Genomic DNA, 25,804 nt, shown 5'->3' with positions numbered 1-25,804 from the left:
GCCTAAAACATATAGAACATTTACCAACACTGATGAAGCCCAGTGTGCAACACCCTAATTGCTTCTCCCACAGACACAACCCCTCTCTTATATTTGTTTCTGTTGTTGCCATTTAAATTTTTGATCCACATTCCAATTTCCGACTTCACAAAAAAACACTACATTGGTTTCTGCCAGTAACATTAAGTGATATAGTCTAACACAATATGGTAGCAAAACCCATGGCACTATTTCTAATCACCTTTGCTTTCCAATTAAAAGCCCCGTACCCTTTTTTACTCTGGTGGCTAAGTATATGACATTAAAGCAAAGATCTACTTTTTAAAGAGCAGAGAAACACACTAGTTGCTTTTCTTGGCTCTTTCTCCTATACGTAACTGACAGTGAACTGTGTTAACTACCAATGAGCAGTTTAGGATAAGAAATCATGGCATATTATAGGCTTCATCCTCCAACCCTATCTAAAAAGAATGCTGCACTCACTTCCCAGAGGCTCTTTTACTGGCACTAAGATGCTTTCATTCCCAAATGAAAACTGCAGAAATGATTATAAATCCAACTGTTCCTTGCTACCCTGTGCCAAATGCACACAGATCCACACAATGATGATTACACACAATTTTCTTCCTGAACTCTAGGTAAATACATAACCTCAAGATTTGCATGGGGCCCACTTCATTCAGGTCTCTGCTCAAATATGACTTTCTCTCAGAGGTTTTCTCTATAAAACCACCATTTACTCTATTTTTCTTTACAGCATTCCTACTAAGTGACATTAGTTGATATAATTTTGGGGGGTGGTGTCTGCTTCCTCCACTAGAAGTTAAGCTCCATGAGGGCAGGGGTTTTGTTCCTTCTCACCACCTAAAACAGTGTCTGACAAAGAGTAGACACTCAGAAAATGTTTGCTGAATAAACAATCTTAACTGACCCATGCAAATAGTTCCTCATCTGTGTTTGCTGCTTTCTATGTGAGAAAGAGAAAAGTTCAGTATTTGCAAATTTGTTTTTCATCCATTGGAATAAAGAGAGACAAAGGGAAAGAAATAGTACCACCACTATATTCTGCTTCAAAATAAAAACATTTTAAAACATTATGGGAGGCTTGCTTGTCCATCAACATTACCTGTTTTTATCAAATACTGTCATTTGTGCAACAAATGTTTTTTCCCCATCTTCACGATTTCGTTTTCTTCTAGCTGGAAGTTCTTCATTGACATCTGAATTTAACAAACATTTCTCATGAATCAAATATTCAAGCAAAAACATCTTATTTATGACATACAGTCCCTTCACATAACACACTACATTTATGCCATATGAGGTACAAATAAACGTAAGTTGCAATATAATAATATCCAGACTTATACTCTTCCACTTTGTTTTTACCTTATGTGCATGTCCCTACTTTCTGATACTCACTGACATTATTAACCCCACATTTTTGCAAATGTTATTTCTGTTCAGAATGATCTTCCCTACTAGACAAGGAGAAAAAACCCTCTTCATTCATGATTACTTTCCAAGAACTTCAAAGGATACTTCAAGATTCAAAGATTCTTTCTTCTAAGGTGATTCTCCACTGAACTTCACAAATACCTCTATGATACCAAATATCATTTAGCTACAATTATATTTTATGTTTATCTCCATACTGTAGGTTGGCCTTTGGAAGATGGGACTGGATTTTTTAATCATCGTTGTGTCCCCAGCACCTATATGTTGTTTGAATGATTACCTCAAAGGTGGATTCAGAACTGTTGGGAGGATACAAGGATAGATATATGGTAAGTATAATAAAATGTTAACTGTAGAATCTAAGTGGTGGGTAGACAGGTGTTCACTACTAAATCCTTTTGTCTGTTCTGTATGTATGAAATTTTTCACAATAAAATGTTGAGGGGGGAATGAATTCACTGTTTGCTGAGAGACAAATTTAAATACCAGTGTTTTCCATCCAGTAAATATATATATATATTTTTTTACTACATGAAATGTTTCATCATACAATAATGAGAATGTTACAGATTAAACACCTAGCACAGCACAATAGCCAACAATCTAAGAGCCAGGCCAATCTACCATAAAATTAATTTTCTCATTAGACTATAGAAGATTTACAAATAAAGGCCATGCTATTAAAACACATACATTTATTTCTAGTTCTGCACCATTTTTTCCTCTAAATAATTACAAAAATAACTAAAAAAGAAACATTTTGTACACAATTATGAATACTATGAAGATGTACTAGTTCAGTCATTTTCACTGATCACCTTAACCTCCAACAACGAAATCTAGTAAAATTATTAAAATAAAGATTACCAATATTTTCATTGGTTTCTCCATTAATCATTCCATTAAACTCTCTTCTTCCTGGACGAGTCACTCTAAATAGCAATGAGTAAGACTTCACCATATGGCTGTTACTAGGTTCAAATTCATTGCTGGAAACTGCAAGGGACGGGAAATTTCCAGGTTTTGTTTGATTGAGGTCAGGATTCAAAGGCACCTGCTTTTTACCTGTAGGAACTTGCCTTATTGGACAACTTACATCCTGCAAAGGCAAAGATTATTATATTTATTTATGTATATTCAATTATAAGGATTACAATAAAACTTCTAATCACAGCTATAGGAAATAATGGTATAGGCCATGATTTCCAAATGGCATGCTAAAATTCTAACCATACGTCTGAAAATGGTGATGAAGCAAAAAGAAAATTTGGATCAACTATCTTTCAAATATTAACACAGTTGAGGATTTCCTCAATATAATGAGAATGATATAATAGTATATCCAGTATTTAGCTGATGGTCATCTGAAAGTTTTAAATCAGAAATATAGAACTAAAACCATGCTTAAAATATTACAACTCATGTAAATTAACCTTTTCCCTTAAATATTCTATTTTAATGAAATAACAGGACCATTAAAATGAAAAAAGATGATTACAATAACCCCACTGTCAACAATATTAAAAATAGTAAATCCATATATTTAAATATGTTGTTTATAAGAAGGAATATTAATCATCTTATGAGCAGTGTTCTATAATTATGTAACTTGAGTCATGCTAAAAGGCAAAGCTGAAAAACTTCAAGATGCAGAAGATCTTTATCACAAGAAAATATAGTACATATTTTAGGTAGCTTTTTTAAAAAGAAACAGAACACATGCCTATGGTCTTAAAATTCTACTCTACAGGAGTACAGAATGAGAAAAGTAAAAGTCTCCACCCCCCCACCAGGTTTTACACTGCAGAGAAGACTAATATTATCAATTGGCTGTATATATTTTTTGAAGAAAATATTTATGCCTATTTTTTTTTAACACAAAAAGGATCATACTATAGTTATAGCCACATTTTTTTTGCCTAAATAATAATATATCTTGAAGAATTTTCACATCACTTGTTATGTATGTGGGTTGGGAGGGAGCAGGGAGTATTAATAATTAACTTTATAGTGTTTTTAATACATACTTACATTGTCTCCCATCACCTTGGTCTACTCCATACCAATGCCCTAGCACAGTTTTCACCATATCACCTTACTATGATTTTGGAAGAGCATCAGCATCAGAAACTCTATAGAGGTCATTCCTATTCTTTTTTTTTTTTGGCTGCACCACACAGCTTGTGGGCTTAAATTTAGTTCCCTGACCAGGGATGGAACGCGTGCCCCCAGCAGTGAAAACTCCAAGTCCTAACCACTGCACTGCCAGGGAATTCCCAGTAGATCATTCCTATCTTTTTAAAATTTTTTTAATTTTTATTTTTTGGCTGCGCCGAGTGACACACAGAATCTTAGTTCCCCAACTAGGGATCAAATCTGTGCCTCCTGCAATGGAAGCGTGGAGTCTTAACCATTAAACCGCCAGGGAATTCCCTCCTATTCTTAAAATATCCAAGGACTTCAGGCTACTAAAAGTGTATCTGTTGGCTTTGGTGGGTTGCCCAGGAAATTTAACCACCATAATACCTGTTTCTATGGTGAAATGATTTCACCTTATAAATAAAAATTTGAAGCAATATATTAATAAGTTAATGGCTGATAATGCTAGCAACAGAATTTCTCTGAGAGCAGTATTACAAGATAATCCTCTTGGGAAAAATTCTTTCTTAGCCCTTATTTAAAATATCAATGTGTACAAATAGCTAAAAAATAAAAATGCTAAGACACTGGAGTGTCAGGAAGCAACTGAATTTATGTCCTAATATGCTAAAAGATAGCTTCTCCCCTTCACTGTCATAGTCCTATAACAGAAAGTTTTATGCAGATACCTATAGCCAGATTAGAAAAATACATGAAGATATGAGAGGTTGGCAAAAGAGGTTATCAGTTTTACAATTCAGCCATCAACATACTTAAAAGCTTTTAAGGTTTAAAAATACAATACACATGCATAAACATATTCAATGAAAAAAATTATTCCATTTTATCTACCAGTATCATTTTATACATTACCTTTCTTTTTTTGTGGCAAACTTTCACAAGCAGGACTTCCAGGGTAACAGAATTTTGTTCATTTTCTGAATTCTGTGATGGCTTATCTAAATAGAAAATCAATACTTTAAAATCTATTTTTAAAAAATAGTACTCATTTTCCTAATAAATCTGATAATTTCAAACAAAAAAGACTTCCCATAATGAAGTCTTCTCAGTTTACTCATTCCTTTTCCCCAAAATTAGTTCCAAATTTGACAAATACAGTTAAAGCATCTTAGTAGAAAGCATGAATGAAATAGTTCAGGAGAGGTAACACACAAAATAAATATTAATTTTTCTTCTTCCAAAATCTATTAGAAAAATTACTTAGTTTAAGATACACTTAAAACTGAATTGGTGGGAGGGAATATGAGGAGATGTGTATAAAAACAGATGATTGAACTCGGTGTACCCCCCCCCCCAAAAATACATTAAAAAAAAATGAATTGGTTACTATTTTACATATTTAATTTCATTTTAAATGCTCAGATGTTTAAACTAAAAGGCTAAGTTGACCAAAACTTGTAACCAAAGGGATTTTAAAAAGTTTTCAAAAAATATGAAACATAAAAGTTATATGCCTAAATGGTATAGCAAGAAATCAAGATATTTACTACCTAGGGAAACCTCTTGGTTTATAACGTTTAGGAATTTTAACATTAAAATCATAGTCTATATTCTCTACATCAATGAACTAACAAGACTTCTGCAAATTAAAGTTCCAGAATACTTCTCTATAACTTGTCTTTAATCTCAAAGGTATTAACAGTCCAAAACTCTAAATATTTAATTATTCATTCATCATTAAGTTTCAATAATATATAAAACTACCATGTACTTTAGAACTACCATGTACTTCTATATAGTTCTATATATACTATAGATGAATCCAAAAACATACAGAGAAAGCAATTTTTGTTCTGAGATTTTGGACAATACTTTTTCTACCAAAACATTCTTCTTACTCAGGGTGTATACATCAAATATATTTAAATCAGTATCTTGAAAGTTGCATCCAGGATAAAAAATTATTTAATATACCAAAAAATAACTGAATGTCTAAAATGAAGTACCAAAAATACTCTCTGAACAATACTCGCCATGAAAATAGTACCCTAATAATTTTGTGTATTCATTCTAAGCAGTTTCAAGCAGTAAATGCTAAACAAAAGTCTTCATTTAAAAACAAAAGAAAATCATATTTTAGGGATCTTGATGTTGCTTTTCTATCCTAGTTTCTTAAAAATACTATTTCTTAAAAAAAAAAGCTACAAATATACCTTGAATATAGAAAAGAGAGGCAATCTATCTGCTTCTTTCCAACTTCCATTAATTTCAAAGTTATAATGGGAAACTATTTTCTGGAAATAGAAGTATTGGCGGAGTTTCCTTTCTCATTTACTTCAGTAATATCAAGAAAAAAAAAAAACTTCAAGTGAATTTGAGCAATTTCTGAACTTTTCTGTCCTGTAGACAGGGAAAAAGTTTATCATACCATGTTCCAGTTAATTTCAACTAATTAATTCAAGTAAATTCAATTACTATTAATCAAACAATATTAATTAGTAAATATTATTCAATTAACATCCATCAATTTCAGTGATGACTGATTTGTATGTTTTATAGAAGTCCCTGAGAACAAAGGGCTAACAAACCTATAAAATTCAAATCATAAGCTTCTGAAGTATTAGAGTTCATGTACTTTTTAAGCACCACAGAAGACCAAGTATGATGAATGATTAGAAATATGAACTCTACAAGATGATTATAAATGATTTAGGAGGAAAAAAAAACCATGAAAATGCTACTTAGGTTACTTCTATATAAAATAATAGAACAAACCGAAGGCAAAACTAGAAGTAAAGTTACATTAGCTTTTAATACAGATATGGCCAGACTTCAAATTTCTTACATTAAAAACCTGACTAGTTATCAAACTAGTTTATTATTAAACTCTGTCTCTTACTAAACAATACCAAGGATGACCAACTTGACCTGTTTCTTATAAAGGTTTTATTCCATTACATGATTATTAAAGGATACACATACAAATTTAAGATGGACAAGCCAAGAGGCATTTTATCCATTTTGAAATCAACTGAAACTTTCCCCGGTACGCTTTCACTGCTTTTAATGAAGTAACATTTAAGGCTATATAATTTTCTTTGTATAATACCTAACATATTGATATATTCCACTGGTAGCAGTGGTTGTTTCAGTTGTTTTATTACTGTATTAAAAAAATTCTCAAAATGTTTATGCAGAAAGGATTCTATTCAGGAGACTCTTCACCTATTCCAGGTTCCAAAGCAATTAATTAAAATTCTCATTATTAGTTTTTATAATTTAAAGTTTGAAAAATGTTGGAAATAAAAAATGACAAAAATCTAAGAAATATATTCAAAGCCTTTTCCATTATTTTCTACTTATGATCTTTGGGAAGATGATGGCTCAGAGTTGGGTAAGATAATGTTATACAGCTTTTTTAAACTGCAATACTTAGAGCCCTAAAAGGTATGGCTGAGCAATAAGAGTCAGAATTTCACCTACTTAGATATGAGCTAGATGAGGCTAATGTTTACCTTCAAGAATGATCCCATGGAAGATGCCTTAGAGGACTGGGGCGGGGAGGGTGGGGGGGACTCGAGGGGGGGGAGTCAAGGAAGGGAGGGAATACGGGGATATGTGTATAAAAACAGATGATTGAACCTGGTGTACCCCCCAAAAAAATAATAAAAATAAATAAATAAATAAATATTAAAAAAAAGGATGATCCCAAACAGCACTGATTATTTTAACTATTAAAAAATCTACTTAAAACTTAAATGAACAGCAAGAAAGCAATAAGAAAACCAGGCTATGAGCACAATCTTACATATAAGGTCTACCTAAAATCTTTAAAAACTTTTAAGGCAGACTTTCTTGTTTGTTTGTTTATTTTTATTGAAGTATAGTTGATTTACACAACATTGTGCCAACCTCTGCTGTATACCAAAGTGACTCAGTTATACACATATATATTAATACATTCTTTTTTTAAAGGCAGAGTTTCTTAAAACTCGTTCCTCAGACAACCTACTTCTGAATTACCTTGTTTTGGTGCTTTATCAAAATGCAGACTCCTAAGCTCCACCAAAATCCTACTAGATCTGAGTCCTTGTAGGGTTCAGGTATATGTATTTCAAACAAATTGTCAAAATGTTTCTACACACACTAAAATTTAGGAACTACTACTTTTAAAGTTTAATGAGTTGCAAATTACATCCTCCATATCCCATCATTGACCACATAAAGCAATTGAAATTGCTGGAGAAATCCACTAAAGAGAAAATCATCAGAATCAACATCTTTTCCATTAAATATAATTTTATAAAATTTACATGTGAATTTTTTTTTTCAGTCACAAAGGTGTTTTGTTGTTAGAATGCCAATGTTTAGTTTTAAGTACATACCATTTTTGTGGAAGAAACCAGTAAATGTAAGCTGCAGATGAGCTGACAAGCTAAGAAGAACAAATAAAAAATTTCATCACTTTAATATTCTATAATAAAAATAACCTAGACTTTAAAATATAATACTGAAATCAAAGCTACTTCAGCTAATTTATAAATATTTGGCTGTTTAATTCTTAACTCTATTCAAGCCCATGACTCTATGCTTTCCCCGTTAAGTATGACATGTCTATACACATTAACACACACACACACACAAATAAAAACAAAAACACTAAAGAAGCAAGGCAGAAAAAAACAGACCACCAAATAAGAGGCAAGATAACTTACTGTGCTTTAGTGTTCTACCCATAAAATGGGACAGGTTTCCCTTCCCACCCCTCAAAACGGTAGCTGAATCCATGCAAAAGTGTTTGAATATTTTCAAGCTACGAAATTTCAACCTCCTAACAAATGATGCAGAACCATCACTTTCTACTTCAATTAGGGATGAAATACACAATCACAAACCTGTTATAAATTTGTAATTTACTGTTTCAACATGTCATTTTCACTGCAATGAAAATGAAGCATAAACTATAATGATTTTTGTTTTGAAAAGTATCTACTAACAATGGGAAAACTATTAATTTGGGACAGAATAAACAAAAACATCAACAGACTTTTCGTAGTACCTTTAAACTGGAAAAGAGCAACCTATCTCATGATCAGGAGCCATTCATAACTTTCCAGAACATAGTTTCTATTGTGTGATACAGAAACCAGATTATAGAGGACTACAGAGAACAGAATCTTTACTCAAGAAATCTACTAGTGTAAAGAATCAAAGAAAATAGCAGTAAAAGGGCAATAAAGGGCAATAAACATACCAATAAAGGGTATGTTTTTGTTTTTTTTTTAAATGATGGTGACAATCTAGGCATTCTTATAATCAGAGAGGAAGAGTTATATAAAGACTTTGAGGAAAGAGAGCATTAAGGAACAAGTAATGACTGGAAATGAGGACATATTATAGAGAGGTTAGCTTTGCAACTTTGCCTGTTTAGAGAAATAGGAGATAAGTGAGATATTTCAACAAAAGATGTGAGGATGCCTCTATTTCCTTAGTGAGGTAATATATGAAAGTATATGCTAAAAAAATTACAGGGTAGGGGTCCTGAAGGGCATTTCCAGAACAGTACTAAGAAAAGTATGTTAGGATATCAGTAGAGAACAAAATGACTATGGAGGAGTAGAAGTGTAAGGGTCCAAGCAGAGTTAGCAAGCATAAACATAAAGGAAAAACTAAAATAACAACTATAACTTAAGTATCAAGAAAATAAAATGGAATTCTTGAAAACAGGTAATTCACGTATATTACTTTCTGACACGAATCAAATTTATTTAAAAAAAAAAAAACATAAGAGAGTGGGGAAGGGGAGGGTTGACTATAAAGGGGCCATGAGGGAATCTATAGAGTCTCTCTCTTTTTAAAATAATTAATTAATTAATTAATTAATTAATTTATTTATTGGTTGCGCTGTTGGGTCTTCGTTGTTACATGCGGCTTTCTCTAGTTGTGGCAAGTGGAGGCTACTCTTTGTTGAGATACACGGGCTTCTCATTGCGGTGGCTTCTCTTGTTGTGGAGCACAGGCTCTAGGTACACAGGCTTCAGTAGTTGTGGTGCACGGGCTTAGTTACTCTGTAGCATGTGGGATCTTCCTGGACCAGGGATCGAACCTGTGTCCCCTGCATTTGCAGGTGGGTTCTTAACCACTGCACCACCGGGGAAACTGTAGGGTTTATCTTAATTGCAGTGGTTGTTACCTGCCTGTATGCATCAGAACTATACCAAAAAGAGTGAATCTGACTGCATATAATTCATATCTCAAAAACAAAGTACATTAAGGGGATCAACTATAAAGGAGCTCAAAGGTCTTTTTCGGGTAATTTAAATGTTCTGTATCTTAATTCTGGTTATGGTTATGCGAATGTATACATTTGTCAAAACTCAAAGTATATACTTAGGGTGAGTGTATTTTATTGAATGTTAATTATACTTAAAGTTGATTTTTAAAAAGTATATCCACTATCTATATAATCTACATGCCATTTTACTAAAAGATAACTAGCATTTTCCTATAAAAACTGTTCCATAAATGTAGCCTTACAATGCAGAACTGGTGAAACTCCAAAACAAAACTGAAAGACAGAAATATTCTACAGTTCCACATGTTAGAAGATAACCCATTAGTCACAACCAGTCTATCCTATTCTTAGTTGCTTCAGTTAAACCTACATACTAAGGCAAGGTTAATTTTAAAATACCATTTTGTATGAATCATTCCTTTCTCCAATTTGCTAATGGGTCCCCAACTGCCAAATCTTTTGTCTAACTGCTGTCTGTAATACGGTTCCCGTTTCTTCTTGCCTCTACTAAAGCCTTATGTAGGAAAGTAGAATAGAATGAGAGAGACAGAAAATCCAAGTTTGAATTCTGGCTCCAGTTATTAACCGTGACCTGATATCTATAAAATGAGATAACCTCTCTCAAGATTGTGAGGCTTGGATAAAATACTAAAGAATCCATCAAAATACTCTCTCCCTCTTCTACAAAGACCCATCCCCAACCATCCCAGAGCTTAATTTCATTTATAAGCACTTGTATTTACCACTTTTTTGTCACAATTTTTTCCACACACATTCTCTTCTGACATACCAGTGTCCTTAGCACCTAGCAGTGTTTTACAGAAAGGCACTCCACAAATGGTTTTCAAAAGGATAATGATGTCCTCCCTAGAGTAATAAGATTTTTAAGGTCAGGGATCAGGACCCATTATACTGTAGTACTTATAATATTATTTATACTGTTTTTATAGGCAATGCAATTCTAAGTTTCATCTGTGAAATCACAGAAATAACTTGTATTGATCTACCCCAGAAAATATTTTAAATTAGTGTTATTCAAAATATGGTCTGCAAACTGAGGTCACTGGGAAAACTGTTACCAATTCCACAACAAAGCAAGAAATTGAGCATAAGATTTCAACCACTTTTATAAAAATTTAACATTGCTGTAACATCCAAGTATGTATCAGTATATTTACAAAAATATCCATCTACACGGACTTCCCTGGTGGCGCAGTCGTTAAGAATCTGCCTGCCAATGCAGGGGACACAGGTTCAATCCCTGGGTCGGGAAGATCCCACATGCCACGGAGCAACTAAGCCTGTGCACCACGCCTAGACCCTGTGCTCCGCAACAAGAGAAGCCATCACAGTGAAGAGTAGCCCCCCCCACCCGCTTCACAACCAGAGAAAGCCCACATGCAGCAAACAAAGACCCAACACAGCCATAAATTAAATAAATAAAATCCATCTACAAAAGACTGGAAATTAAAAAACAGAAAGGTCACCACAGGATGGTCTGAGACACATTTTAAATGGTACACTATAAGTTAAATGAGATGGCAAGCACATTCAGCCACCAAACACTGTTTCTTTGAGAAAAGGAATTCCGAATTTCAATTAACCAACATAAAAAATAAACTTAGGGGACTTGCCTGGTGGCACAGTGGTTAAGAATCTGCCTGCCAATGTGGGGGACACGGGTCAGATCTCTGGTCCAGGAAGATCCCATATGCCGCAGAGCAAGTAAGCCCATGCGCCACAAATACTGAGCCTATGTGCCGCAACTACTGAAGCCCGTGTGCCTAGAGCCTGTGCTCCACAATAGGAGAAGCTACCATAATGAGAAGCCCACACACCGCAATGAAGAGTAGCCCCCACTTGCCACAACTAGAGAAAGCCCGTGTGTAGCAATAATCACCCAATGCAGCCAAAAAACAATAGTTTTCTTTAAATAAATAAATAAAAATAAATAAACTTGGGAATGTGATTTGCTATGCACAATTTCCCCTCCTCCTTCCCCTCCTAAAAATAAACACTCTTGATATGTACCTAGAATAAAATGTAACAATGAGGCCTACTTGATCCCTTTCATGGGTAGCTTAGTCTAAGGAAAAAGGGCCGTTTTCTTTCCCTTTCTGATTTACCCTCTTCCCTCTCTTGTGGCTACTGTGTCCACATCTGAGTTGGTTAAACTGGATCAGAAGAAGGGACTGGTCTGGTCTATTCAGTTTTAGGCAGCACAGGATCTAGCACAGATGATCAAGGATAATGTATCAGATAAGGATTTGGTTCATCTTTGTGATGCGTTCCCTGTTTCTTTTAAGAAGCAAGCAATATGGCAATAGGAAACTAGAGGGGGGATATGAAATTTGGGGATAAGATTTTAAGCACAAGTATCTGACAGAATAAGGTTAAGTTAAATTCATAAGGGACTAACATTTTGAGATGAGATTCATTTAGGAAACTCAAATTTTAAGAATAGCCAGATCCCACAGAAGGACCGACATTTTTACACAGGAAAGAAACCAAGATTAGTGCCTTGAATTTGTACACATTAATCTGATAGTGGCAGGTTTAAGGCTTCATTTCTAGGGTCATGGCTGTATCACCTCAAAACAGGCCAAGTGTGATGATAAGCTATTTGGCATCTATAGCGTTACTGCTATGATGTGTAAAGCTAAGGAATTGGTAACTGCATCAAGCCCATTATTCTGGAATCCAGTGTCTCTTTCCAGGTTCTGACCTAAGGATGAGAACACTTTGTAGTGAGAAGATAAAGTTGAATGAGGAGTGGGAATCCATTACATATAAACAAATCACCTCCCAGAAGTACTGTAGACAAAACATAAAGGAATTATTGTGAAGCCAAAGATTATACAAGAAGTAACATTTAAAAAATTTGTTCCCATCTGGCCTCATTATATCTGGCCTCATTAAATAGTGTGTGTGTGTGTATATATATGTACACATACATATGCATAATATATATTAAGACTGTAAATGTTAAGACGTGTTCTTACTAGTATATCGCTTCACACTGAAGACTGTGTGTATCAAGCTGTTTCTAAAAGATGTTTATTCTCTTTAAGAGTAAAAAAACAGCCACTGCATTCAGGAAAAAAAAAAGTCAATAAAGATATGATTGTTTTGGGGGAAAAAAATGTGTTCTTAAATACTTAGATTTTAAGAATCATATATGTTCAGTGGTGAATGATAAGGCATCTTCAGGAGTAGGTATGTACAAATAAATTTATGGCTCAGATTCTGAAAAAGGAACAACTAAAACTTAAGTCTGAAAAGATGCCGATTTGAAAACAACTTCAAAGCTCACACCAAGACAGAACTGTTTAAAAAAGAGAAAGGGGAAGAAGACATCAGATCTCATTATGGTGGTAAAGACATACAATCAACTTAAGAAGCAGCTTCAAGTTTTAAAAATGCAGCTAAATCTACAAAAGAGGTGGCTAGGGTAACACCATTAATGCAATACATTTATTTAAATTAATTTATGGGTTTCTTAGGATAAAGACCAACATCCTTAAATAGTCTACAAGGCTCTGCATTATCTGGTCATGGCCATCTGGTCTAGCCTCAACAAATATCACTCTCCTTGCTCTCTCTAGTCAGCTACTCTGGCCTCAATTAATGTTATGTATATTATTATGTATTCCCCTTATCGAGAATCACCTATCTGCTCACCCTCTATACCCATTTTACTCCCATATTCAGGTTTCAAATCTCAGCTGATTTCTTCAGGGAAGCCCTCACTTAACATCACTATTCCCAAATCCAACTCTGAAATAAGAGCTGATACTCCTGCTTTAAAAACCGACAGTTTCCCTATGTGTACTTTTCTTTCCCAGCACTTATTTTATAATTATATTTACTATACAATTATGTCTTTTTCTCCTAAATGCCAATAAGTTCCATAAAGGCAAAGTCTTCATTTGTTTTGCTCACCATTATATCCCCTAGGACTTAGTATAATGTCCAGGACATGGTACACTAAGAAATTGGAGTCCCAGAAAAAAAATAGATCCAGACTTTGTTACAGTACAAAATGATAAGAAAAGGAAGATCACTATTTCAAAAGTTTAGGTTGTAATAACAACAACAAAAAGTGATGAAAGGCACTTTACATTATCAACCTACTAAAAACAGGTTTGAAAATATACCTAGTAGATGTTCTAGTTCAGTTATCTTTGGAGGGGATTTCTCCAGCTACTAACAGTGGACCAGGAATGGAAAATGATTAAATGAAAATGCTAATTTGACCACAGGAAATACTTTTGGAAGCAATTCCAATTTGGAAATCTTTTCATGCTACCTTTCAGTCAGTGGAGATGCACTTAGAAGTCAGGAGCTATAACTGGAGAATTCCAAAACTGATAAGATTAATAGCCCAAGAGATCCCCTGGGATCCTGCTAGAACAGAAAACTACAGAAAGATCAGAGATTTATAGCGATAAACCATGGTGCTTGGTCAAAACTCAAAATAAATTCAAAACCCACAATATATTGGTATGCCAGAAACAAGAGACTCAGAGGATAGATTATAATGCATTATATCAGAAATTCTAAAAAGAAAATAAAGATATTTTAAATATATATAAGTGCACCAAAAGATCAAGGAGAAAGATTAGGAAAAACCTGGAGACTAGAGATGTGACCACTATGAATTTCTAAAATATGCTAATTGCTATGGAGTTTTCAGAAGCCATTGTTCAAGAAAAGAAACAATCTTCATAGTTGCTGGGTGTTATTGTTGAGTTTTAAGGTTAGGAATGCAATTCTGATCTACTGTCACAATTTACTGATGCCTTAAAGAAGTGAAAACCATTAAATGTCCTGTTTCTTTTTTCTATCAGCTCCTTCTCCTAATAAATTTCTGCCATTATCTGTGACAAGTAAGACAGATATAGATCTGGAGTATAAAATATAAAAATGATCCTGGAACACCAACTTTATTTTGCACAGATAATGCCAGGAATTTGGTTTTGTTTATAAGTCACTACAACTGTCACAAATAGGTCAGGGATTTGACTGTTCTAACCTTTGGGCTGCAGTACTACAATAATTTGGGGTATCTTGATAGTCTGCTGGAACTTTGAGAATGAAATACATTGGGTTTGAGAGTGGAGACATTAAAACTGTTGAAGTACTGAAAGAACATGAGTTCCAGGGGAAGACATCCAGACTGTAGCTACTGAACAGACCCAGGATCCAATTAAACTGAACAACATCCCTGTTTGAGATGGTACAGAATAAAAATATAGATGGAGATACTTTTTTGTATATGATTTAAGATTTTAACATCTAATTAATGACCTGGAACAACAAAGATTTATTTTGTTCTCTCATACGAGAATCTGACCATAGACTTTAAGAGCAAAGTGTTATAATTCTGGCATATACTGGTGTCTAGAGAACTTCTTACAATCCTATGTGATAAGTTCAGTAGGACAATAGGATTACGCCTAATTTGAGATGAAAAATACATTGAAGAAATTTAATAATACAGGGCCTTGGGGATGAACTTAAAATGAAGCAATTTCTCAATTAATTTTAGTGACTCTGGGAGCAACAAGACATGCATCAAGATGGGGGCGGGGCGGGGGGGAGACAGGGCAGGGGAGTTGAAGCACCTAGCATAGTAACTCAATGCCTCCTGGGCCTAAAGTGCCTCACTGGGTGTTAACTAAATATGGTCAGCTCCAATAAAGAGTCAGGTCTGTTTCAAAAGAAAAAAAAAAATCTTGCTGGTTGAAATGACCCTTACTTGTCCCAGCTAGATCCTAAACAATTAAAAAGTTGTTTTTCAAAATTACATGCAGGAAGGACTTCCTAGGTGGCGCAGTGGTTAAGAAACTGCCTGCCAATGCAGGGGACACAGGTTCGATCCCTGCCCCAGGAAGATATCACATGCCGTGGAACAACTAAGTCTGTGTGCCACAACTATTGAGCCTGCGTTCTAGAGCCCATGAGTCACAACTATTGAGCCCATGTGCTGCAACTACTGAAGCCCACATGCCTAGAGCCCGTGTTCCGCAACGAGAAGCCACCACAATGAGGAGCCCCCGCTTGCCGCAACTAGAGAAAGCCCGTGTGCAGCAATGAAGACTCAATACAACCAATAAATAAATTAATTAATTTTTAAAAATTACATGCAGGAATTCTATGCAACCGCTGATGTTTCTGTGAGTTGGTTAACAATACCCGTTATAGTACTGGCCTAACTGTTGAACTCACTGGGTCAAAAGAAATATAATTATTGGATGAGTGATTATTCAGAGAGACCTGACCAGTATAATCTATCTTCCTCACAACACACACTCTAAGGGAAGTTCTCCATATTTATCAAAGCCAGTGTCACAATGAGATTGTAGTAAGGTTTAGCAGTGATGAAGGTAGAACTTTGATGGGAAAGATGAAGGGTCAAGTTTTCTTCTTGGTTCATTCTTCCTTCTCACATGAGCTCTGAAAGACCTGGAGGGCAAACTATTAAGGTATTTAGGAGAAAAGAAGTGAGGATGTCAGATTAGGCTCTGACTACAGCTTTATACTTTAAGTAAAAAAAAGCCCTGAGGATCCCAAAAACTCTGTCCAGTGTAGGTGAACAGGCAAAGATCTGGAATAGAAATTCAAGCAAAGACTAGAGAGTGCATGTACTGGGAATATTCTCAGACTATATAAACCTATATTGTAAGGTATTCCTTGGGCAATAATACATTAGGTATTTGGGATCCCAGCTTCTAGAATGGACTATCAAAGTTTATTTACATATCAAGATTGCCTAGATATGGAAATATAAATTACACTTCAGTCCTACAAGACTGCAAGATACTGATACAAAATTTTTAAAATGCATTAAAAAAATTCAAGTAACAAAATAACCTAACCGAGAAGACAAACTTAAAATAAAAGCAATTGTAAAAATGACATTTTATACCAGTCACAGAAATGAGAAAGTATAAATGAAGCATCATTAAGTCAGTGTACAGCCTATCTAAATTGGTAAGATACGATTTAAAATTCAAGAGAAAAAGAAAAATCCATGTGGCAATTTTCCCCAATTCCATTTTTTTTTTAAATCTAGTATTTTTAGTTCTACATTCTTCCTAAATGTAGTCAATAAATAAACAAATACAATCCAAGTCCCTGTTTCTCTTTAGAATAATATTCAACTTTCTTTAGTTTACATATCAAAGAATATGCAGAAGCATACTGTTTAGGAATGGAAGCATACTGTCTAGCCTAGGCAGATACTAGGCTAGTCAGAACATTTAGGAATTAGTTCTGGGTAACACATGAAAACATACAATAGAAGATTCCATCCAAAGGGGCAGGTTTGTGAAACTATCATGTGATAAACAAATTTCAAATATAAACTAAAGTTAAGAACATTTTGTCTGAAAGATGTAAATAAGAGAAAGGACACGATAGAAAAAAAAAAAAAAAACAGAAACAGAGCCTCTCTCAGAACTGTAGATGATTACTGAGAAGAGATGTGATGTTGTGAAACACCTGGCACAGCACCTAGTAGCAAACATCATAAAAATGAGTCTCCATCATTCTTTAGATGAGGTAGTAGGATTAATACTAACTGCAGAAGTTACAGAAACTTTGATTCAAAATCCAAGAAATTGGTAGTAGAGAAAAACAATAATGAACAGAACTGTCTTAGAAAACAGTGAGTTTCTAGCATTGGAGGTATTCAAGATGAGGCTTAAGAACTGATTCTCTGCCAGGGATGCTACAGAAGAAGTAACCCCTGATTTGTGTATGAGTTTGGACCAACTGATCTCTAAGGTTCATTCTAACTCCTTAAAACGCTGAGGTGATCACTAGGAAAATGATCACTATACTTTTTTCCTCTTTCCTCAAGTATGTCACTTAATGTAAACTTATAAGTTATCTTACCTATGAGATTCTTGCTCTCCTTTCATTTTCTCTACTTTTGATAACATATCATCAACTTTAAATGTTTTCCTGGAAGAAACAGATAAACAAAATAATCACTTCTCAACTGGGAAAAACAAACAGATTACACTTTATTGTCACTATAATAGGCAAGTTGGATATCTGATTTTATTTTTAATAGGACAAATTATGGATGGTTAGCCATAACAATGAATACTACTGAGAGTGTTTGTTTTAATACAGCAAACAAGCCTTGAAGTCCCATCTCAAAGGCTAACTTTTCCATGAAACCTTTTGTAATTACTCCCAAACCAGAGTGATTTCTCCATACCTATGGCACTTGGTTTACATTTATTTTGACACTTAGTCTCCTAAATGTGAAACTTGCATAATATTTTATTTCTGCTAGATTATTAGCTCCTGAAGGGCAGAGATTCATTTTCTTCAAGGAAAGCCACATAGTGCTTGGCATACTGCCTTATACTTGGTAGGTGTTCAAGTATCTACTGGACTGAGCCAAACAAATGCAAATTATGTATATTTTGACAGTCATATTTCTATTAAGTAACCTGACAAATATGGATATTCCATAAAACATATATGAAGTTAGTAAAACACCCTCAAAGGTTAGCAGCAATGGCTATGGTTAAATATGTCATTTTAGAGAGATGGTTGTCACCATCAGGAAAAAATAGGAAGTTTAAGGGACATACCTATCAAATCATAACAAAATTATCAGCTTTTAACTTAACAACTTTAAGAGAAAAAAAGTAACTTCCCATAAAACAGAAACTTATATTAAGAATAACCACACCCTCAGCAAGCAATTTAAGAATGGATTCTAAAACAAGCCTCGTCTTAGTTCTTAAGGTGATCTACTATACACATTTTCTAGAGGCTGAAAAACTAGACCCATATATGTTAACTGGAAACAAATATTTCTATTTATACTCATATAGTTTCTTCAAATTTAGACCTTGAAAAGATTAATGTATTCCACATTACTTAGTTTGTAAAGCTTGAATTACTAATATGCTCATTCCTCAAAAACAGCTATTGTACTCAACTACTATAATAAAAATTATCAGTAGAGAAATGCTAATGTAAGTATTTTGTAGTAAAACTGATAGGAAAAGCAGAATTGATACAATCTATATTTCAGGTGAATAAGTAGCCTCCATTAACAAAAGATCTTTTTTAAAAAAAGCTTCTCTCTTTACCTTTAGAGTTACTGAAAACCTCAATATTAAAGTTTTCCAATAAAGCACAGTAAGAAGTTTCTTATGAAGGATGGCAGGCAATATATTTTCAATCTCCACAGATAAGAGAGAAGAAAGAAGAAAAATGTAGGATTCTTTTAGGCTAGTTACAAAGAACTTCTCAGTATAAATACTGAAATGTACTACTGAGGAGGGTTGTAAAGTTACTGAAAACATTTAAGAATAATACGTTTATCTCTGTGTAACGATTAAGAAGAAACCCTGTCTGTAGGAAGAAAAGTTAAGACTGTAGGTCACAAGGTTCATCTCTTCCAACATTACAGAGCTGTACATAGAAAAACTGAATATTAAGAACTATTTGAAATAGATTAGGATCATACAGGCAACCCAGCATTCCTTAGGAAAAACAAACCATTATAGGCAACTATACAAAAGAAGTCCCACCTCCCAACACCAAGTATTTCTGTTCTTTAGAAAGGTACTGCTACTGTAGCTCAGATTTAACAAGGGAAATAGTTACCAAAAGGTCATCATAAAGGAGAATATTTTTAAAATTCATGAAATTTCAGAAAATTGTTTTGGGAGGATTCAGAAACAGCTTACATGAAACCCAGTAAAGTGGATTCAATAAAAGATGCCCTTCTCCTCACCAGGATTTCCACTGTGCCAGTGTAGTGTCAGCCTACAGAATTTGAATACCACTATGAAGTGGTATTTAAAATAAAAAGGCGAGTTTAACAAACATACCAGATTTAATGTTATACCTCCATGTACAACTTCAAAAGGAGTGATAAGTGTATTCCAACAATGAATATTATGTTTTTGTTCCGAAAACATTCTGAGCGAAAGGATAGTACTAAAAGCAATTTTGCAAAAACAGTTCCAAAAACACTGTGAGCCAAAGACCACAACCACCGGGTCGAATTCATCACCTTCCCAACGCACCAACTGTTTTGAAAAGGACAACGCTCATCTGAAGATATCAAGTTGTGGTGTAATTTGTTAAAAATCAGTCTTGTTCTCTTATATAGGACAGGCATACAACAAAAGAATTAAGTGATTCTTAATGCATTTTTACAGGGAAATAAACTAAATGGAATGCATGTTTCTTGGCTGGCAAACTGCTCTGAAACTGTCCCAAAAGACAATTTTTTACCTAAAGGGTACTAAATTAAGAAGATTCATTTCTACTACCAAGCTTTAAAAAACTGCCTCCTTTCGTTAGCAGACAACAGAAATGTATCCCACAAAGAGACAACCAAAGAGTCTAATAAACAAACTTGATGTATATTTTTTAATTCACTTATGGATTAACTCATTTATTTTGAAAAAACTTTCATCACTTTTAAATTAAAATCAAGCAGCATTCTAGATGATAACTGCAGCACTTTTTCTTTTTTGGGCCGCACAGTGGCATGTGAGATCTTAGTTCCCTGACCAGGGATCAAACCTGTGCCCCCTACAGTGGAAGCACAGAGTTTTAACCACTGGACCGTCAGGGAAGTCCTCTAGATGGTATCTTCCATATTAAAAATACTAACAGAAAGAGTTTACTACTTAAATTCTCCTAGTTTTAGAGCAAAATAAAGGGTCTGAAAATTATGGACCACTGGCCAAATCCAGCCTGCTGTCTGTTTCTGCACAGCCCATGAGCTAAAAATGATTTTTACAGATAAACATTTGCAAGTGATTTGATAATAGAGAATACTAACTCTAAATCCCAATTAAGCTAAATGTTATCCCCCCACCCCAACCCACCAAAATAAAAGAACCCCACACTTCTCACTGGTAGGCATGTATTATAAAACACTGCACTCACTGGTGGTCCAGTGGTTAGTTAGGACTTGGCACTTTCACTGCCAGGGCTGAGGTTCAATCCCTGGTCAGGGAACTAAGATCCTGTAAGCTGAAAGCCACCCCCCCCCCCCCCCCCAAGAAAACACTGCATTCAATTATTATATTTTGAATTTCATCAATAAAAAAAGTTGTTGATATTTGTTTCTCTTTTTGTATCTGTACCTACATACTACATAATATCCTTAATTCTGTCTCCTACAAAGCCTAAAATATTTACTATCTGGTCCTTTACAGAAAAAGTTTCCTGAACCCTGGTTTACATTAGACAGGTAAAGAGCTGACATAATTCTGCTGTCTAATTCATCACCTTCTTCCTAGTTATTTAGGCACTTGACAGATTTCACCTGTTAAATGCAATGTGCACTCTCTAGATTTAGAAAGATTACGTGAAGACGAACAGTTTTAATATTTCAATCCTTCAAAATATATCTAGACATATCTACAAAGCTAAACTATGTCTTGCTATAAAAAACATGACGCTTACTTAGTAACCAGTAGGAGTCTGCAAAGGAGTTTAATTTCAGTTTATTGAAAAGCTTAATGGTTTTACTAAGTCAAGACTATAAAAATACCAAATGCTTAGTAGAGGTTCTCCCCTTTAAATTTAAAGTTGTTCACTTGATATGCTCAGTAAGTAATCATGGGTACAGAACAAGAAATTAGCATTCTATAATTATATATGGTTAAATGTTACAAAGCAAAAATAAGCTCTCTGACACCTCCAGATTCCACTTTAAGACTAGGTGACTAAAATCGGTAAGTTTTTAAAGACATTCCTCCTATTGACTTCAAAAGTATTTCCCTTATAATAAGACAACCACCGAAGACATAAAATGAGACTTTCTGAACCTATCATCATAGAAGTGAATTCTTTATTGTTAGAACATATAAGAAATATTCAGACATTAACTGTCAAATTTATGTATCAAAGACAGTTCCCATGAGCCCTTTAGTAAATATTTGTCCTCAACTTCTACCAAACTTGATAATAACTATTAGTACAGAGTAAAAACATTAGTAAAATCACTTCTTTTACTTCACTACCAAATCATTTCTATTAAGAAAAAAATGGCAATCGACTGGGATTTACAAAAATGTTACTGTTAGAAATCATTTTGCATCCAATTCACTCCTTCACCTCAGTTTTCATATTTAATCTTTCATTAGAAATCATACTTGAAAACAAAATTTTAACATGGTTTGATCAACTTGAAATAAGATTCATAAAATGTACCTTTTGATGTTTGTTCTGGAGTTTCGATGAGACATGTAAGTAAGAGTTCTATGCAAAAATATTGGCTATAAAAAAAGTTAAAATATTAAAATTAAATAGGTGAAATTCTAGGAAAAAAATAATATCGATGAATTTTGTTGATTACTTACCGCTATAAGATTTCTTGTTCGAAGAAATCTATAGATCTGCGTTGGTTCTAGGTAACAGAAACAAAATTCAGATGTTATCTAGATTTACTCATTATTTAAGTTAAGAAAATACCAACCCAGCCCATGTTATAACCAATATAAACCAATAACCTATTATGGAAATCATGTACTGAATACATCAAGAAAATTAGTACGCACAATTACATCAAAAGACATTCAACCTACAGCATACGTTTACAAAATGCATCTACATTTATTTTAAATTTAAGGTTCTCTACAATCTTGTTCTTAAGCCTTGCATTTCTAAGGTAGCTATTTTTAAACTAGTCTGTATGCAGTAAAGTAGTTATATTCATTTAACTTAAACTATCTATAACCCATCTCCTTGTAAAAAGTAGCTAAAATGAGGTAGTTGGATTCAGTAAAAGAACTCTTTATTGATGCCAAATAACAAAATGAAATGTTCACTTTTTAATTGGTCTTTTCAAAAGTCTGTACAGTAGTCAGCCAAAACAGAATAAAACCGTTACCTAACACAGATATGATCAAAGTCAGTCAGTACTGAAATCTAAGACATAAATTAGCTAAAATTTTCAATGAATATTTCTAGTTATAGCCCAAGTTTCTATTTTGCTCAATGTAAATATTACCTCAGTATGTAAATTCTACCGCAACACATATTTTTAAAGTAACAGCAGTAAGAAATTGTTTTTAATGCTGTTTAGTTAAAATCTGTTATAAAGGACTTAGGTTACTGACAGAAAATATTTTACATACAAATACCATAATACCAGTTACATTAATGACCTGTTAATATTATGTTTCTTTAAACAAAGCATTATAAAAACGACCTAATGTGACTGACTATATTAGTATATACATCAAAGCATATAAACTTCTCAGAAACTAAGATCAATATTAGAGAAGAATCAAGTTGTTTTGTGACCGCATCTAACTCTTAATGACAGTTCATCTCTCCAAAGTAGACTCGTCAAAAAAGCAAAATAGCTGAAACTTTCTTGGAGGATTTGTCTTCTCACAGCATTTAGAAAGAATTTTTTAAATTTCTACTTAATCGTCAGTTTAGTTTTAGTTTCAAATAAACTAAAAGGAGATGTTTTAGAAAGGTTACAAACACGCAAGATCACTGCCATCGCTGTGTTTTAATTCTCCACCGTATTTCCAATTGATAGCCTCTCTAGATTTCTGAAAATATATTAAGCAAAAGCTAGAATAATGTGAATCTCTCTCAAGCAAGTTCAATATTCATTTCAATAAAAACCGAAATTCCTTGTATTAAATTCCAATTAGAATTTCATGAAGCACTAATGAGAGAGAATAAAAGAAGGGTATTAAACAATGTAATACATCTTTCTAAGCACAGCTGATACCATGCCCTTAGCATATGCCACGAAAAATTGTAAATAAAGACACTGGGTGGGAGACCTCAGTTTATTGAAGTTTCTGTAAGATATCTAGCTATTAAAGATCATCCAAATTACAACATGCACACAAAAGCAAAGGGGGAAACAATCAGGATGTAATATTCATTAAAGAACAATTCAGATTACTCATAGTCATGGTGTTTCTTATAAATTCTATTGTTTGTTTCCAGACACTTCTTCCCAAATGAAGTCGTAGCTTTGCCCTCACAACAGACCTTAAAAACAGACATTGTCATCGGAAAATGTTCCGAAATTAAGACAAATACAACGGGCAGAATTTCGAGATCGTCTCGAGAGAAAGAAGACGCTTAAATACTACCTGTCTCAGTTTACGTACCCATAAAATGGGTGTAAAGATTTGAAAGGTTTAGAGCATCAAAAGGTGCCATGTTAATGCACCAAGTTAGTGCGAAGGCATTTCGGACTAATGACAATTTGGTCGATTTTACTGCACTCCTCTCTTCACAGGCTTAATTTTGCTCCTCCAGACCTACAACCGACAGTCTTGTACTTCTAGAGTACAGAAGGCACGAAAGAAAGCAAGAACTAGTCCTGGGATCCGACTGTAGGTCCAAGCGTACAGTCCAACTGTGACCTCCTCACCTACAAGCAGCCTGCTCTTAACGCGGGGCCCCACTGCCTCAGCTCGCGTGTAAATCTTCGGGGAGGCACGAACCTCACCTGGACCCCCTAGTCCACCCCCACCAAGGCCTTAGACGCCGGGCCCCCTGAAGCCGTAACCCCCGAAGGCGGAACGGGCCCCTCAATTTGGCCCTCCACTCCCGAATCAAACCGACTCCCGGCGAGGAAGGGGGTCCCAGCACGAGCGTCCCGGCCCCCTAACGCTGCGAGAGTGGGGATTCCTGCCCTCCAAGCCTCCAACACACTCACTCTCAAAGGCCTGGAGGAAAAGCTCGTGGTCAGCCTGGACGTGCTCCATTTTCGGCTTCTTCACCGGTAACACCGCGGCCCCCGCCGCTGCCGCCGCGGAGGAGGAGGAGGAGGCCGAGTAACTGCCGCCGCCTCCACAGCCCCCGCCGCCGGATTTGCCGCCCGACGCCGTCGCCGCCGCCACCGCCGCCGCCGAACCCCCGAAGCCGCCTCCCCCGGACCCCGCGCTGGGCCCCGAGCTGCCCCCTCCCCCACCGCCGTGCTTCTGAGGCGCCATCGCGGTTCCTGCCTCCTCCCCCCGCCAGCTACCCGCCGGGCGGCCCCGGAGAGTAAGCGCCTGCAATACCAACCGCTCGCCCCAGCAGGCTCCGGCGGACCGAGGGGGGAAGGAGGAGAGAGGGGAGGAGAGGGGAAGGGAAGGGAGGAGGAGAGGAGGGAAGGAGGGAGGAAAAAAAAGTGTCTCCTCCAGAGAGCCCCGCTCCGCTCGGGAGACCGCTCACCCTAGCCTGGCCTCGCTCCGCCCACTTCCCCCGCCCGGCGCTCTGATTGGCCGGCGGGAGCGCGCGCCGCCCGGCGGCCCAGCTCATTGGCCCGCAGATTCCCCCGTCAGTCACGCGGAGGCGCTTCTCGCGGAGGCGCTGCTTGGTTGGCCCGTGCGCGCTGCCGATCGCGGGCCCGGCCGCCTCTTTGAACTGAATTCGCGGGAAAATTAGGGGTCGGAGCGGCCTTCCTGCTGGCCCCGGTGCATTGTGGGGAGAGAGGGACCCAGCGAGCGGCTTAGGGAGCCGTTTCTCGCCTTCTGAGCGTCGTCAGTCGCCGCCCCCGGGGGATACAGGACCCCTGAGGGGAGGCGGGCCTCTGAGGAGGGGGGGGTGGGGGTCGAGGGGCCTGTTAAATGAACTGAGATCCCTGCCCGATGATCGAGTCTCTAACTTCACAGGAAAGGGCCTGCCTGGTGGTTGGTTGGGTCGCTTCTGGTGTGAGGGGCTCGCGGGACGGGAATCGCGTCCCCGGTCCCCTGGCCACCACGTGCCTCAAGCCAGCCTTGGCCGAATCCCACCCAGCGAGCCCTGGAGAGGACGGGGGGCAGCCAAGGGGTGTGACGGCTGCTGCTCTCGGACGCCGCTGGGCTCCACCAAAGGGAGCGATTTCTAGGGAGCAGGAATGTCCTATCAAATGAGGGAAACGATTTTCTGTAGGTGCGGTGAGGCTTCAGGATCGTTACTGAGAGAGGTTGTGGCCTCTGAACATGT

At 36.1% G+C, this 25,804-nt stretch overlaps 1 protein-coding gene across 2 annotated transcripts in view; it reads right to left on the bottom strand.

Moving 5' to 3' along the window:
- SUZ12 (SUZ12 polycomb repressive complex 2 subunit) overlaps positions 1-25,062 on the bottom strand; it is a 40,021-nt gene extending 14,959 nt beyond the window's left edge. The window contains exons 1-8 of one of the 2 annotated variants that reach the window (XM_057713765.1): positions 24,552-25,062; positions 22,216-22,262; positions 22,067-22,131; positions 17,756-17,824; positions 7,944-7,993; positions 4,471-4,556; positions 2,326-2,557; positions 1,127-1,220 (exon numbers count right to left, since the gene is read on the bottom strand). In XM_057713765.1, coding sequence (XP_057569748.1) covers positions 1,127-1,220; positions 2,326-2,557; positions 4,471-4,556; positions 7,944-7,993; positions 17,756-17,824; positions 22,067-22,131; positions 22,216-22,262; positions 24,552-24,828 — 920 coding nt within the window. In that variant the 5' untranslated portion in view covers positions 24,829-25,062. The remainder of the gene's footprint in view (positions 1-1,126; positions 1,221-2,325; positions 2,558-4,470; positions 4,557-7,943; positions 7,994-17,755; positions 17,825-22,066; positions 22,132-22,215; positions 22,263-24,551) is intronic. The other variant, XM_057713767.1, reaches the window with a different exon arrangement.
- Between the last annotated feature and the right edge of the window lie 742 nt (positions 25,063-25,804).

The sequence above is a fragment of the Hippopotamus amphibius genome, chromosome 17 (assembly GCF_030028045.1).
Source record: "Hippopotamus amphibius kiboko isolate mHipAmp2 chromosome 17, mHipAmp2.hap2, whole genome shotgun sequence".
In the NCBI taxonomy this organism is placed as follows: domain Eukaryota; kingdom Metazoa; phylum Chordata; class Mammalia; order Artiodactyla; family Hippopotamidae; genus Hippopotamus; species Hippopotamus amphibius.
Note: the sequence above shows the minus strand (reverse complement) of the source record. Positions and strands in the feature narration are given on the sequence as shown.